Source organism: Ictidomys tridecemlineatus, chromosome 1, assembly GCF_052094955.1.
Source record: "Ictidomys tridecemlineatus isolate mIctTri1 chromosome 1, mIctTri1.hap1, whole genome shotgun sequence".
Lineage (NCBI taxonomy): Eukaryota > Metazoa > Chordata > Mammalia > Rodentia > Sciuridae > Ictidomys > Ictidomys tridecemlineatus.
Window position 1 is genome coordinate 69,599,687 of NC_135477.1, and position 13,944 is coordinate 69,613,630.

At 36.8% G+C, this 13,944-nt stretch overlaps 1 protein-coding gene across 1 annotated transcript in view; it reads right to left on the reverse strand.

Moving 5' to 3' along the window:
• The window catches only part of Atad1 (ATPase family AAA domain containing 1), a 46,607-nt gene that overhangs the window by 26,950 nt on the left and 5,713 nt on the right, over positions 1–13,944 (reverse strand). Inside the window, exons 3-4 of the mRNA XM_005339191.5 lie at positions 4,958–5,056; positions 1,209–1,329 (exon numbers count right to left, since the gene is read on the reverse strand). Coding sequence (XP_005339248.1) covers positions 1,209–1,329; positions 4,958–5,056 — 220 coding nt within the window. The remainder of the gene's footprint in view (positions 1–1,208; positions 1,330–4,957; positions 5,057–13,944) is intronic.

A 13,944-nucleotide genomic window follows, 5' to 3' on the forward strand; every position in this document is an offset into this window, starting at 1 on the left:
TGCTACAGACAAATAAAAGATTTAGGATAAGAAAGAAAAAACTAAGCTGACATACAGCACTCGCTGTGGCTCGGGAGGCTGAGGCAGGAGGATGCCGAGTTCAGAGCTTCAGCAACTTAGTGAGGTCCTGGCAACTCAGTAAGACCTTGTCTCTAAATAAAATATAAAAAAAGGGCTGGGGATGTGGCTCAGTAGTCTTCAATCCCAGTATGCCTCTCACTCAAAAAAAGAAAGACATGACTAATTGATACATACATATTCCAATTTAAAATAATCCTCATTGGTGACAAATACACTATCTTATTAGTGTATTTGAAAAGCGACCAACTTTCCTTTCCGAAAGTGATTCTGCATTCTTTATTTGAATTGCCTATAATAAGACTGTATGCATAAACAAAACTAAAAGGATCATACTTACAGATGCAGTTATAAACATTCTCAATGCTTAAGTTTCAAGGTTTCAAAGTGGTGACTAACTACAAATGAGGAAATAATTTATAAAAATTTTAGAAGCTAAAGAATGATTGAGGGGGGGCTGGGGATGTGGCTCAAGCGGTAGCACGCTCGCCTGGCATGCATGCGGCCCGGGTTCGATCCTCAGCACCACATACAAAGATGTTGTGTCCACTGAAAACTAAAAAATAGATATTAAAAAATTCTCTCTCTCTCTTTCCTCTCTCACTCTATGTCTTTAAAAAAAAAAAAAAAAAAGAATGATTGAGGGGGCTGGGGTTGTAGCTCAACAGTAAAGCACTCGCCTTGCACATGTGAGACCCTGGGTTCAATCCTCAGTACCACATAAAATAAATAAGTGAAATAAAGGTATTGTGTCCAACTACAACTAAAAAATAAATATTAAAAAAAAAATGACTGAGGCTGGGGGTGATGGCAGACACCTATAATCCTTGTGGCTCAGGAGACTGAGGCAGGAGGATCTGAATTCAAAATCACCTTCAGCAACTTAGCAAGGCCCTAAGCAACTCAACAAGAACCTGTCTCTAAATACAATAAAAAGCCCTGGGATATGGCTCAGTGGTTAAGTGCCCCTGGGCTCAATCCCAGGTACCAAAATAAGTAAACAGAATAAAAAATTATTTTAAAATTATGACTTATACAACAGTTCACTGGATGGCAGCATTGTGTTTGGAGAATCTGATTTCATCAAAAAAAAAAAAAAAAAAAAAACAAAAAACCAGTTTTTACCATACCTTTTGGAGGCTGCAGAAGCCTAGAATTTTCAAACAAATGCTTCTTTTTGATAGGTAAGATGACTGTATCTTTCAGATCTGTAATGACATCATCTAAACCTGCTATATCACTCCAAGTAACCTGGAAAAAGTTAAAGTCAATATAAATTTTACAACTAATGTATACTCACAAAGCAAAAAATCCACCCCCAATTGTAAACCATTACATAATCTGGTAATTACAGATAAATAATAAAAAGTTAAAATTGTATATTAATATGAGTAAACACTTTGCAGCAGTAATGATATTAATAAGCTCAGTGACACTTGAAAAAGGAATTTAGAAGTCAATTTCTTTCTATTTAAAAAAAATTAAATAAAGCATTAGGGCTCTGGATGTAGCTCAGTGGTAGAGCATTTCCCTCTTATGGGAGAGGCCTTGGGTTCAATCGCCAGTGTCTTATGTGGGGTTAAGAATTTAACTGAATTCATTCCATCTGTGAGTAGAAAATACACTTCCACAAGAATACTGAAAAACAGCTCAAGATAATTAGCACCAGCTGATGGGGAAGAGTTTTTCCAGGAATGTACCTATTTTACATAAGATATTATCAACACAATAGGAATTTTAGAGATAAGGTGTATACTAATCAAACTGAACTTCTGATTTTTATTCATCAAAAGTAAAAACTGTCAAACTTATGAAGTGCTGGGAGCAGTTCTGTATGCCTGTAATCCATCTCAGCAACTCAAGAGTCTGAGATAGAAAGAGTGCAAATTTAAGGCCAGCAGGAGCAACTTAGTGAGGGCTTAAGCAAATCAGTAAGACTTTATCTCAAAATAAAAAATAAAAAGGGCTGGGAATATAGCTCAGGGTAAAGCACCTCAGGGCTAAATTCTAAGTAACAAAAAGAAAAATAAATGCTATGGTTTGGAAATGAGATTTCCCCAAAAAGTTCCTGTGTTAATTTAGGAATATTTAGAGGTGCAATGCTTAGATTAATGAGAACTGTAAACTAATCAATCCAACCTAATTTGAATGAATTAACCAGGTAGTAACTAGGCAAGTGGAACATGGCTGGAAGAGTGGGTCACTGGGAAAATGCCCTGTGATGGTTCACATTCCCTGCAACCCCTTCCCCTTTCTCTCTCTCTCTGCTTTGAGGACACTAAGAAGTGAGCAGCTTTTCTCTACTACACCCTTAGGCCATGATGCTCTGCTTCACCTTGGACCCAGAACATCTGGCAGACCATCAAAAGAACCTCTGAAACTATAAGCTAAAATAAGAGTTTATTCACTTCCCCCAAGTTGTTCTTGTCAGTATTTTGGTCACCAAAACAAAAAGCTGACTAACACAACATATTTTCAAATAGACATGGAAAACCTTCTGAATCAAAATGTTTCTTTTAAATAAAGCTAAAAGGGACTAAAAAAAAACAAAAACAAAATCTATATATCTATATAGACATTTATATATCTGTTTATAATATTAATGTGTGTATATATATATACATATATGTGTGTGTGTGTGTGTGTGTGCGCGCGCGTGTATATCCATCCATCCCATAAGCTGGGCCCACATCTATAATGCCAGCAGCTCAGAAAGCTGATGCAGAAGGATGCAAGTTAAAGGCCAGTCTGGACAATTTATTGAAACTCTGTCTCAAAATAAACTTTAATGAAGAGTCTTGGGAGTGTAGCTTTAGTGGTACAATGCTTGCCTATAGTGCACAAGGACCTTGATTCAATCCCCAGTGCTGCGCGTACCTGCCCCTCCAAGGGGAAAAAAAAAAAAAAAACAGAAAGAGAAAAGGAAATCAACCTAGTTCTAAGCTAGCACAGTAAAAGGGTCATTCAGAAGCACTGCTTTACTTTTTTTTTAAAACTTAGGGGAAAAAGTGGGTGGTGTTTTAGTCAGCTTTTTATCGCTGCTCTGACTAAAAAGACCTGACCAGAACAACTGTAGGGGAGGAAAGGTTTATTTAAGGGCTCACGGTTTCAGAGATCTTAGTCCACAGAAGCCAGACTCCATTCCTCTGGGCTCTAGGTGAGGCAGGACATCATGGTGGTAGAGTGTGAGAGAGGAAAACAGCTCACATTATGATCAGAAAGCAAAGAGGGGGCAGTGGGAAAAGATAGAGAGACACTATCTCAAAATTAAAAGATAAAATATTTTTAAATCTCCAGATACAAAATATATACCCAATAGCCATGCCCCCAATTAACCATTTCCTCCAGCCACACTCAGTTAATCCCATCAGGGATTAATTCACTGATTAGGTTGAGACTCTCACAACCCAATGATTTCTTCTCTGAATCTTCTTGCATTGTCTCACACATGAGGTTCTGGCACACAATTCAAATCCAAACCATAACCAACCGGTGGGGATGTAAAACAGTAGCCAAATCTGAAGAAAATATTCATAATAGCTGGGAAAACATACTATCCCTTATTGTAGACTAACTCACACATAGATACATTTAGGGCCCTAAAAGATGTCATTATAAAGTCATAAAACAAATTAAAGTAGAGGCTTAAATCTAGGGATGTGTACATATGTCTCTCTATACACAAATATTAAAAGGTATTGCACATTTTTATTTTCTAGATTTAGAGATGGGTCTACCATATTTTACTCAATTTGTATCAATAACATTAATGTATTAGATAAATATATTCTAGTATATTTATATCTGTTGCTAATCAAGTATTCATATAGCATCTTGGAGTTTATAAACTAAATTAATCTAATCCTCAAAAAAATGTTTATGAAGTATATAGATAGACAGGTATTATGCTATTATCCCTGGGCTATAGACATCAGAACTGAAACTTGAGAAAACCATTTGCCAAGGTCACAAATAGAAAAACTGGGATTCAGAATCCTGTGTTGCTTACCATAACATACCATAAAAATTTAGATTTTAATTGGATACAGTGGCACATGATTATAATCCCAGAGACTCAGGAGTCTGAGACAGAAGTTCAAAGCCAGCCTCAGCAATGTAGCATGGCCCTAAGCAACTCGGTGAGACCCTGTCTCTAAATAAAATATAAAAAGGCTGGGGATGTGGAGAAACCAGTGGTGAAGCACCCTTGGGTGCAATCCCTGGTACAAAAAAAAAGTCTAGATTTAAATTACACAAATCAAAACACCCACATGAGGAAAAAAGTTTTATAAAACAATGAAAAATACATAAAATTACAAGTTTTCCTAGGCAAATGTGTTCAAAATATGTTCAGAAAAGAGTAACATAGCAGGCCTAGCATTTGGGAACTTAAGAGTTCCCACAATTCCTTGACAACAGCTCACTGTTCCTAAACAGTGTGTGCCAATGATGTGGTTTATGGTTAATATCACTTTTCCTTCTGGGAGTCTAGAATTTCAAAACACGTAAGGAAGATGAGGACTACATGAATAGCCCCCAATTAAAAACCCTGGACTGTGTCTCTACTAAGCTTCCTAGAAGACAATACTGCACATGTGTTGTCACAACTTGTTGATGAAAGAATTAAGCATGTCCTTATGACTTCTCAAGTGGAGGGAATTCTAGGAAGACTATGCCTTTCTCCAGACTTTACTCCATTCCCTTTTCCCTTTGCTGATGCTGCCTTGTACCCAGAATAAATCATATCTGTGAATACAATTACGTTCTAAGTCCTGTGATTCCTCCTAGAGAATCATTGAACCTGCTCATAATCTTCCACTCCTTTAATATAGAACACTAGCCAAAATAAATAAATCATAATAAGATTAAGGATACATACATGCATGTTAAGAGGATCTACCAGATGAGCAGCAATACTCATTTCATATTCTGAAAGCTTCACATTTTTCACACCAATTTGCTTCATAAGTTTTTCTGCCTAGAAAGAAAAAACAAGCGATCATTGTTGGTTTGATATTAGTTACTGGTATTTCAAGATAGATAGAAAGACAGATAGTCTAAAAAGCAATAAATAAACAAGAATTTTCAAGGACTATTCTAGGTTTCTTGGTCTTATCCTTCCCTATTGTGAGACACTAAGAATTATAGGAAAAAAATTTCCACTCCACAGAAACCAGGGCAATTTAACCAGCTCTTGGGAAATGAGAAAATAGAATACAAGACTGAAGAGAGGATGTACTTCATAATATGGCCTCCTATGGTTTCAAGGAGACCTTAGGGTACAATGTGGTTTCTCTGACCTATTAGGATGAACATACAAGAAAAGGTAAAACCTCAAGATAAAAGTCCAAGTAGCTAAGGATACCAAGAAATGTACAATTGGTGTTTCTTTCCTTAAATTAGCAGAGAATCTAAAATAGATATCCAACTGCCTTCAAATTATCCAGGTATCTACGACAGGTGTCTGTAAATATCTAAACTTAAAATGTTTTGAGACACTGTCCCTTTCAGTTAAGAGTCAATTCCTGGGAGCTGGGGTTGTAGTTCAGCAATAGAATGCTTGCCTGGCATGTGTAAGAAGCTCTGGGTTTAATCCTCAACATAAAAATAAATAAAAGTATTGTGTCCATTTACAACTAAAATAATAATAATGTCAACTTCTGGATCTAGTTAACCAAAGATAATAAAATGACTCTAAATAACGTGTGTGTGTGTGTGTGTGTATGTGTGTGTATTCTGGAAGTAGGGAAAAATTAGTTTTAAATCTGAGTTCTAGCAATGCAACAAATGTTTGAAGACAAACATTTTCTGAGTGTGCCAAAGACTATGCCAAAAGAGTAAACAGATGAAGTCACTGAATCTTCAGTGATCCTATAAAGTAGAATGATTTTTCCCCTATCAAGGAAAAAGAAACTGAAGCTTAGCATGATTAAGTAATTTGCCTTAGATGAAAGGTTAACAAATGGAAGAGGCAAGATCTGAATCCAAGCCATACAACTATAGAGCCCATACTCTAACCACCACACATATTCTCTACTTAAAATGCAGAGGGCTGGGGTTATAGTTCAGTTGGCGAGGTACTTGCCTCACATGCACAAGACCTTGGGTTTGATCCCCAGCACCACCAAAAAAAAAAAAAATCTTCATAAATCTATATATACATTAAAATTTCAAATAAGTGAGCATTTTAAAATAAAGGTACTCTAGTATATCATGTTTTAATTTTTTTTTTTTTACCTTTTTTCTGTGACCAATGCTGTTTTTTTTTTTTAATGTTTTATTTTTTTACTGGTTGTTCACAACATTACAAAGTTCTTGACATATCATATTTCATACATTAGATTGAAGTGGGTTATGAACTCCCAATTTTACCCCAAATGCAGATTGCAGAATCATGTCGGTTATACGTCCACAATTTTACATAATGCCCAATTAGTAATTGTTGTATTCTGCTACCTTTCCTATCCCCTACTATCCCCCCTCCCCTCCCCTCCCCTCCCTTCTTCTCTCTCTACCCCATCTACTGTAATTCATTACTCTCCTTGTTTATTCATGTTTTAAAATGTTACAATTTTTGTTACGTTTTCCTAAGATGCTTTTGCTGATCTTGCTGTTTGTCAGGGATATTGGTGTTCTATAAAGGAAATTCATATCACAGAGCTTATGTTTACAGTTTAGCTAGGTTATTAGGAGAAATATGTGTTAGTCATATCCTGGTAATACCTCTTCTAAAAAAGTGCTATAAAGGGGGGCGGGCTGGGGTTATGGCTCAGCGGTACAGCACTTGCCTAGCATGTGCGAGGCCCTGGGTTCAATCCTCAGCACCACGTAAAAATGAATAAAGTAAAGGTATTGTGTCCAACTACAACTAAAAAATAATAAGTCATCAGATAATCACATAGAATAAATTTTCAATTTTTCACTTCCTATGAAATAAGTAACCTTTTCCAGGTTCCTTTACCTCTTGAAAATGCCTTCTCTTTCACTGTCTGTAAAGCTTTTATGTGTCAGCTATGGAAGGTATCTTATTTTAGCACTGGTAAAAACATTAATTTATTCTTCTTTTTCATTATGCTGCTATAAATGTGAAGCCATCCTACAGGTGTTCTTTTAGGGCAATGCTCTAAAACAGAGGATTTCAACTGGGGAAATGTGGTCCCCTGGAGATATTTGGCAATGTCTAGAAATACTTCTAGCTAGCACACTTGGAGATGGGGAAGAAGGGGCTATCAGCATCTAGATCATTGAAGCAGGGATGCTGTTAGTCATTCTATAATGCACAAGAAAGCCCCCCTCCACCCAGCACTATATACGACTAAAATGCACCAAGAGCCAGGCACGATGGCACCTGCCTATAATCTCTGCAGCTCTGAGCGCTGAGGCAGGAGGATTCTGAGTTCAAAGACAGCTTCAGCAACTTGGCAAGGCCCTAAATAGCCTTGTGAGATACTGTCTCAAAATAAAAAGCTCAAAAAAAGGGGCTGGGGATGTGGATCAGGAGTTAAGCACCCCTAGCTTTAATCCCTGGTACCAAAAAAACAGGTAGGAAAATTACTTTTTACTGAATACCCACCCTCTTTAAAAAAACTATTTTACACTGTTTTTTTTTACCCTTTCACATTACTTTATTACCCTTTCTTGCTATTTTTTTTTTCTTCTTCATGTGAAGTACAATTATTAAAAGATGTTAAGAAGTGGAATAGGAAAAAAAAAATGAAGAAGAAGTAGTGGGATAGGAAACAGTGAACTACTATTTTTGCCTAGAATGGGGAAGGAGGAATTAAGGAAAAGGAGTAATAGAAAAGGAACTATTATGTGTAACACTCATTTCATTCAGGTTCTAAAAAATTCGTAAGATTAACTGTCCTTTTGGAAGAATAATTTTAGGAAGTTACTTTAACAACTTAAAAATGAAAAACACAGAGGAACTAATTAAACAGATCAGAAACAAGGACAACCTATGATTCTTTCACTGAGGTCACAGCTGAACTGCTCCATTTTAAGTGTAGGTAGAGGAAATCATTGATAAACTATCTTAAGAAATGCACTTAAAGCAGAACTAGCAGAGAATTTGAGTATCTTTACATGTTAAGTATAAGCCCTTAATATCACAAACTTATAATAAAGACTAGAAACATCTTTTTCTAGGAAATGTGGAGACAGGAAACTTCTTTGTTAGCAGTAGTGTACTTATTGTCGTAATATTAGGGTAATATCTGATATTACCATAGGGTTCTGAAAGCTCCTGGGTAAGATATCTGTACTATAGTGCTCTTCTACTATGTTTATGTATAAAACTCAATGATAAACTGAGTTATTTTCTCCTCCTCGTTTCCTTTTTTACTGCTTTTCTTTCCTTATTCCTCTTATCTACTCTCTCACTCAGACAATACTGTACATTCCTTATGGATTTCCTATCTTAATTTCCTATTGACCTTTACTTTTACTGTTCTAAGATTTGGTTCCAGTAAATCATACGCTTTAAAAGTCACATGATTGATGATACAGTGATACAGTTTTACAACTGTTTTCTGGGGTAACAAATGATAGTTCTTCCAATTGTCATTATATGATGGCTATTTTTAAAATTACTTAGCAGCTGAGAGTTTCAGTTTAATATTCCAGTGTACAGTTCTTTATAAAGCATTTGAGGTATTATTTCTCTCAAAATAATGGAAACAAAATTTGTAAGATCATAGTTGTAATGACAGTATGACAAACAGGAAGAAAACTAAGGCCACAGTTACACAGTTATGTACATTATCTTCCTGTATATGACGAATTTTGGGTACTGAATCTTTTCTGTGGTTTATTACTAAATAAATCTATCTCAGGAAAAGTACATAGTCTAACTAATGTGACAAACAAAATACTGCATTTATAAATGCCCACAACAGTTCCAGTATGAATCACTCATCCTGTACATTAAAGCTCTTCTTTATTGGTCATGTTGAGGCTTGAATTCAGGCGTTGCACATGTTAGGTAAGCACTAACATATCTACAGCTCTTTTTTGAGAAAGGGCCTCCCCCTAAATTGCCTCAACTTGCAATCCTCCTGCCTTATCCTCCCTCAAATAACTGGGATTACATGCAAGTGCCACAATACCTAGTTTAAAGCTTTTAAATAAAGTAACAACCCAACCAGGTGCAGTGGCACACACCTGTAATCTCAGTGAACAAGGCTGAAGCAGGAGGATCGTGAGTTCAAACTTAGCCTGAGCAACTTAGCAAGGCCCTGAGCAACTCAGAAAGACCTTAATAAAATATAAAAAAAGGCTGGGGATGGGGCTTGATGGCAAAGTACCCCTGGGCTCAATCCTTGGTACAAAAAAAACAATTAATAATAACAATAATAATAATGTCCCAATTAATAATATCCACTGTTTATTACAGAGATATCTATCAAAACTCTCCTATTACATTTAAGTATGATCCAAACAGCAGCATATATCCAGAAAATTCCTGTTCCTCTATAACATTCTGCGGGAACCATTAAATATCCTACATTCTCACAAGCTGGAAGCTTTCCTGACTTCAAACTAGAAGTTATTTACAAATATCCCATTTAATCCAACAAAAACTACCTCCAGGTTACTACTCCTGATTTCAGTGCAACTATGCCATCTTTTACCTTGCACCTTTCAAACTGTAATGCCTTTATTCACATAAGGGCCAAGTATGGTGGCACACGCCTATAATCTCTTTAGGAGGCTGAGACAAAAGGACTGCAAATTCAAGGCCAGCCTCAACAATTTACTGAGGTCCTAAACAATTTAGCAAGACCCTGCCTCAAAATAAAAATTAAAAAGGGCTGGGGATGTAGCTTAGTGGTCAAGTGACCCTGGGTTCAATACTCAATACCCCCCCGCCAAAAAAAAAAAATCACATGAGGTCTACTAATAATCTGGCAACCTCTAAGAAGTATTTTATATCTAAGCTTTTAGATTCCACATTCTTTCTGACCAAAGTCATATTTTTCTTCTCTCTCATTCACATCTGATTATTGCTCTTTTTTTTTTTTAATATTTATTTTTCAGTTCTCGGCAGACACAACATCTTTGTTTGTATGTGGTGCTGAGGATCGAATCCGGGCCGCACGCATGCCAGTCGAGCGCGCTACCGCTTGAGCCACATCCCCAGCCCTGATTGTTGCTCTTAAAATGTACTAATTCCTTAATTCCTGGCAATTCTCCAACTGAATTATTACCCTATCTGGTAATATTTGACTTCCTACATAGGCTGAACTATAAGGTCCTTAGTTAGATAATGCCCTCCTCAGAATCCTTTAACACTTCTAATTAGCATTATCCCCAATGCTGGTTCAGCACTACCATACTCCCAGACACTAAGCTGCTAAGTAATGCTTGTCAAGGACTAGGATTGTAGCTTAAAGGTAGAGGGGCTTCCCTATCATGTGTGAGGCCCTAGCTTCAATTACTAGTACCACAAAACAAACATCCAATTGAATTCCCAATTTCTTCAACTATCCCTTAATGTTCTATGGTCAATAATAATTTAATCCCATTAAACTGCTCAAATATTTATTTACCTCAGCAGGTTTTCAACCTCCTCCACTCCCTTTCATGTTACTGAGAAAAAATACTTAGCTCAACCTTAAAATGTTCCTCTAACTACTAATCCCAACTCCTCCTGGTTCTTCTGGAACCTTCCTCCATCTACTACACACCTTCTTTAGTAATCTCATCTACTTCCTCCTCATACCCCTCCCCCAACTCCCTCCCCAGTACTAGGGATTGACTCAGGAACATTCTACCTCTAAGCCATATCCCTAGCTCTCCTTTTTAAAAAAATTTTATTTGGAGACAGGGTCTAAATTACTAATAATTGCCTCAAACTTGGTAATCCTCCTGCCTTAGCCTCCTTAATAATTAGGATTACAGGTGTACACCACTTCACCTGGCTGAAATGCTCATATTCGTTACCTCAAACTATACTTGCCCCCCCCCACTAAATGACCAAACTTACTACACTTTCTTAGGTCATATTTTCTTGGCCACTCTATACCACATTCACACTAATCCTTTTTTGAGACCTCTTCCTTTAGCTAATGGTGACTTTATTCAAAAGTTATTCTCCAGATAGTATGAGAGAATGTGAGGAGGGGTATAAACAAAAAAAATTCTAGAGCTTTCTAAAATTATATTCCCCATTCCACCAATTTTCTCCATTTTTTTTCTTTCCAGAACACAGACATGTCAGTTGATAATCAATGCCCCAAGGAACCATTATTATAGTCTTCAGTGTTCTGTATGCTACATGTGGGATTAGGGGAAAATGACAATAATCAGTACCTTAAATATCTTGGTTTTATTCTAGTCACTTTTCTTTGCTGAATGCCATATTTGAGCTGAGGGCAATTCAAAGGAAACAAATAAGTATAAGAAAAATCCTCTTTCCTCCTTGTATTTTCCTGAAAGTAGGACATAAGCTTACAAAAGTGTCATTCCTCCCCTCTCTACCAAGGACAGAAGTCAGTCACAAAGTCCACATTAGACATATCCTGAAGATGTTCACCAGAGAAATTTACGTAACAAACTACTAATTTTGTTGGTTGGTTATTTAAGCTTTACCACTGAGCAACACCCCCAACCTGTTATGTTTGTTTTTGAGATGGGGTCTTGCTAAGTTGCTTAGGGCCTCACTAAATAGCTGAGGCTGGCTTTGAATTTGTGATCCTCCTGCCTCAGTCTCCCGAGTCTGGGATTATAGGCATGCACCACCACACCCATCAAACTCTACTAGTTTTTTCCTACCCATGGTTTCCCATATAGTTACCCTCCCATTATTTGCTTCATGCAGAGACTCAGGTCCTTTTGTTTGCTCAATTCTCTAAAAACATATTGTTCCTTTGCTAAGATACTATATAAACTAAAATTTTGTTTTGTTTGGTGGGGAATGGGTACTGGGGATTAAACTCAGGGGCATTTGACAACTGAGCCACATCCCCAGACCTATTTTGAATTTTATTTCAGAGGGTCTCACTTAGTTGCTTAGCATCTCACTGTTGCTGAGGCTGGCTTTGAACTTGTGATCCTCAGCCTCTGGAGATACTGGGATTACAGTTGTGTGCCATCCTGCCCAGCTTAAACTAAAATTTTAACCAAATCTTTTGAGTTACTCATCTCTGGACACTCTTATGTTACCTTGCTGTCTATGAGACTCTATCTTGGACTGGCTCTGTGTTTTGCATCCTGAGTTCCTTGGAGTCATAAGAATAGACAATGAAAATTCAGTAGGCTCAGCAAATTCCCTCAAGGTGAAAGTTAGTCATCAAGTTCAGCTTACCTTTCTGAATTTTTGCCTGAAGTATTTCTTACCTGAATTCCTTACTTACTTTCCCCCAACCCCCTTGGTACTGGGAATCAAATCCAGTGTGTTTTTTACTGAGCTACATTCTCAGACCTTTTTATTTTTTGTTTTGAGATAGGCTCTCACTGAACTGCTGAGCCTGGCCTCAAAATCTTCCTGACTTAGCCTCCAAATCACTGGAATTATAGGCATGTATCACTGTGCCCAGTCAGAATTCCTTACTTTCTTGACAGCTCATGAATACTTTAAAAGAGGATTAAAAACATATATATATAATTAAGTTTACTTAGTTTTCTAAACAGGAAATTCAGTTAAGGTATGTAGCAACTCAGAATGACCTAGTCTTTCTCCACTGGCTTCATATCATCTTCCCATTCTCTAAAAGATGAGGATGTGTCAAGGATTACTCTTTAGACTACTACTTATCACACTTCCTTTGAAGATCTCAGCACTCTCAGTGGAGTCATCAGCATTGATTATTATGACAATTATATCAAAAGCTCTCAACAAGTATTTGAATGTATAATTCTGGATAGTGGTGGGGAAGATTGGAGAGTGGTCTGGAAAAAGCTCTATAAATGATGCACACATACATAGCAAAAATCTTATGACTTACACCATTTCGACCAAGACTCACTACTTTAATGATTCCAATGCCAATTACTTACGGGCATAAGAAAGTACCCCTAAGACTGACATTTTTGCTGAGATTCAGATCTACAACTTCAATTGGTGTCAACACTTTTCCCTGAATCCCTACCATCAAAACAAACTCAATATGCACATTTCAAAAGTCATCACCTCATAAAACCTTCCCTAACAATTTCCAAACCTCTATAAAAATATTAGCGAGTCTTTGAGGAATCAAGACAAATCTTTGATTCCTTTAAACAATATCCTTTTTCTTTCCTCACATCATCACAGAGTGCTTCCTGCATTCATTCCTTTGAATTTACTTCATCCCCCTATTCTAGGTCTTTGTCAGGATTTTTGTAGTTTATAACTAACACATCTGTCTTTTGGTTTCTTTTGACTTCAATTCCTCCTATAAACCACTTTAAAGTGAATTATCCTAAAAGCAGTGCTTTGCATACTACCCACCTATTCAAATACATTTAATGGTTTATCATTGCCTACACAGAAATCTTCAACTGCTCAACAGTGTATTTCAATAGTTGGTCAGGGACGTAGTGAAGAACAGAATGCAGAGAAGCTACAGCCCTTAGACACCCAAGACTCAGGATAACCTTTTCATTCTTGATGTTTTAAACACTAGTAAGTTAGTGTGGAACAGGATAACATTAGAAACAAAAAGCATGTCTCCTCAGGTGATGATGGACTTTTAAAATACTGTACCATTTTTTAATCAGCCTCAGTCTACCCTTTAGTTTTCTAGACTGAAGAAAAAGTAGAACCCTAATATCAAACTTTATATTTAGGACCCGTAAGCATGTAGTCCTTACATATCCCTGAAGAGAAATCTACCACCTAATTAATTACATAAACCTTCCTTCTCCAACCTGACTAGACCATTT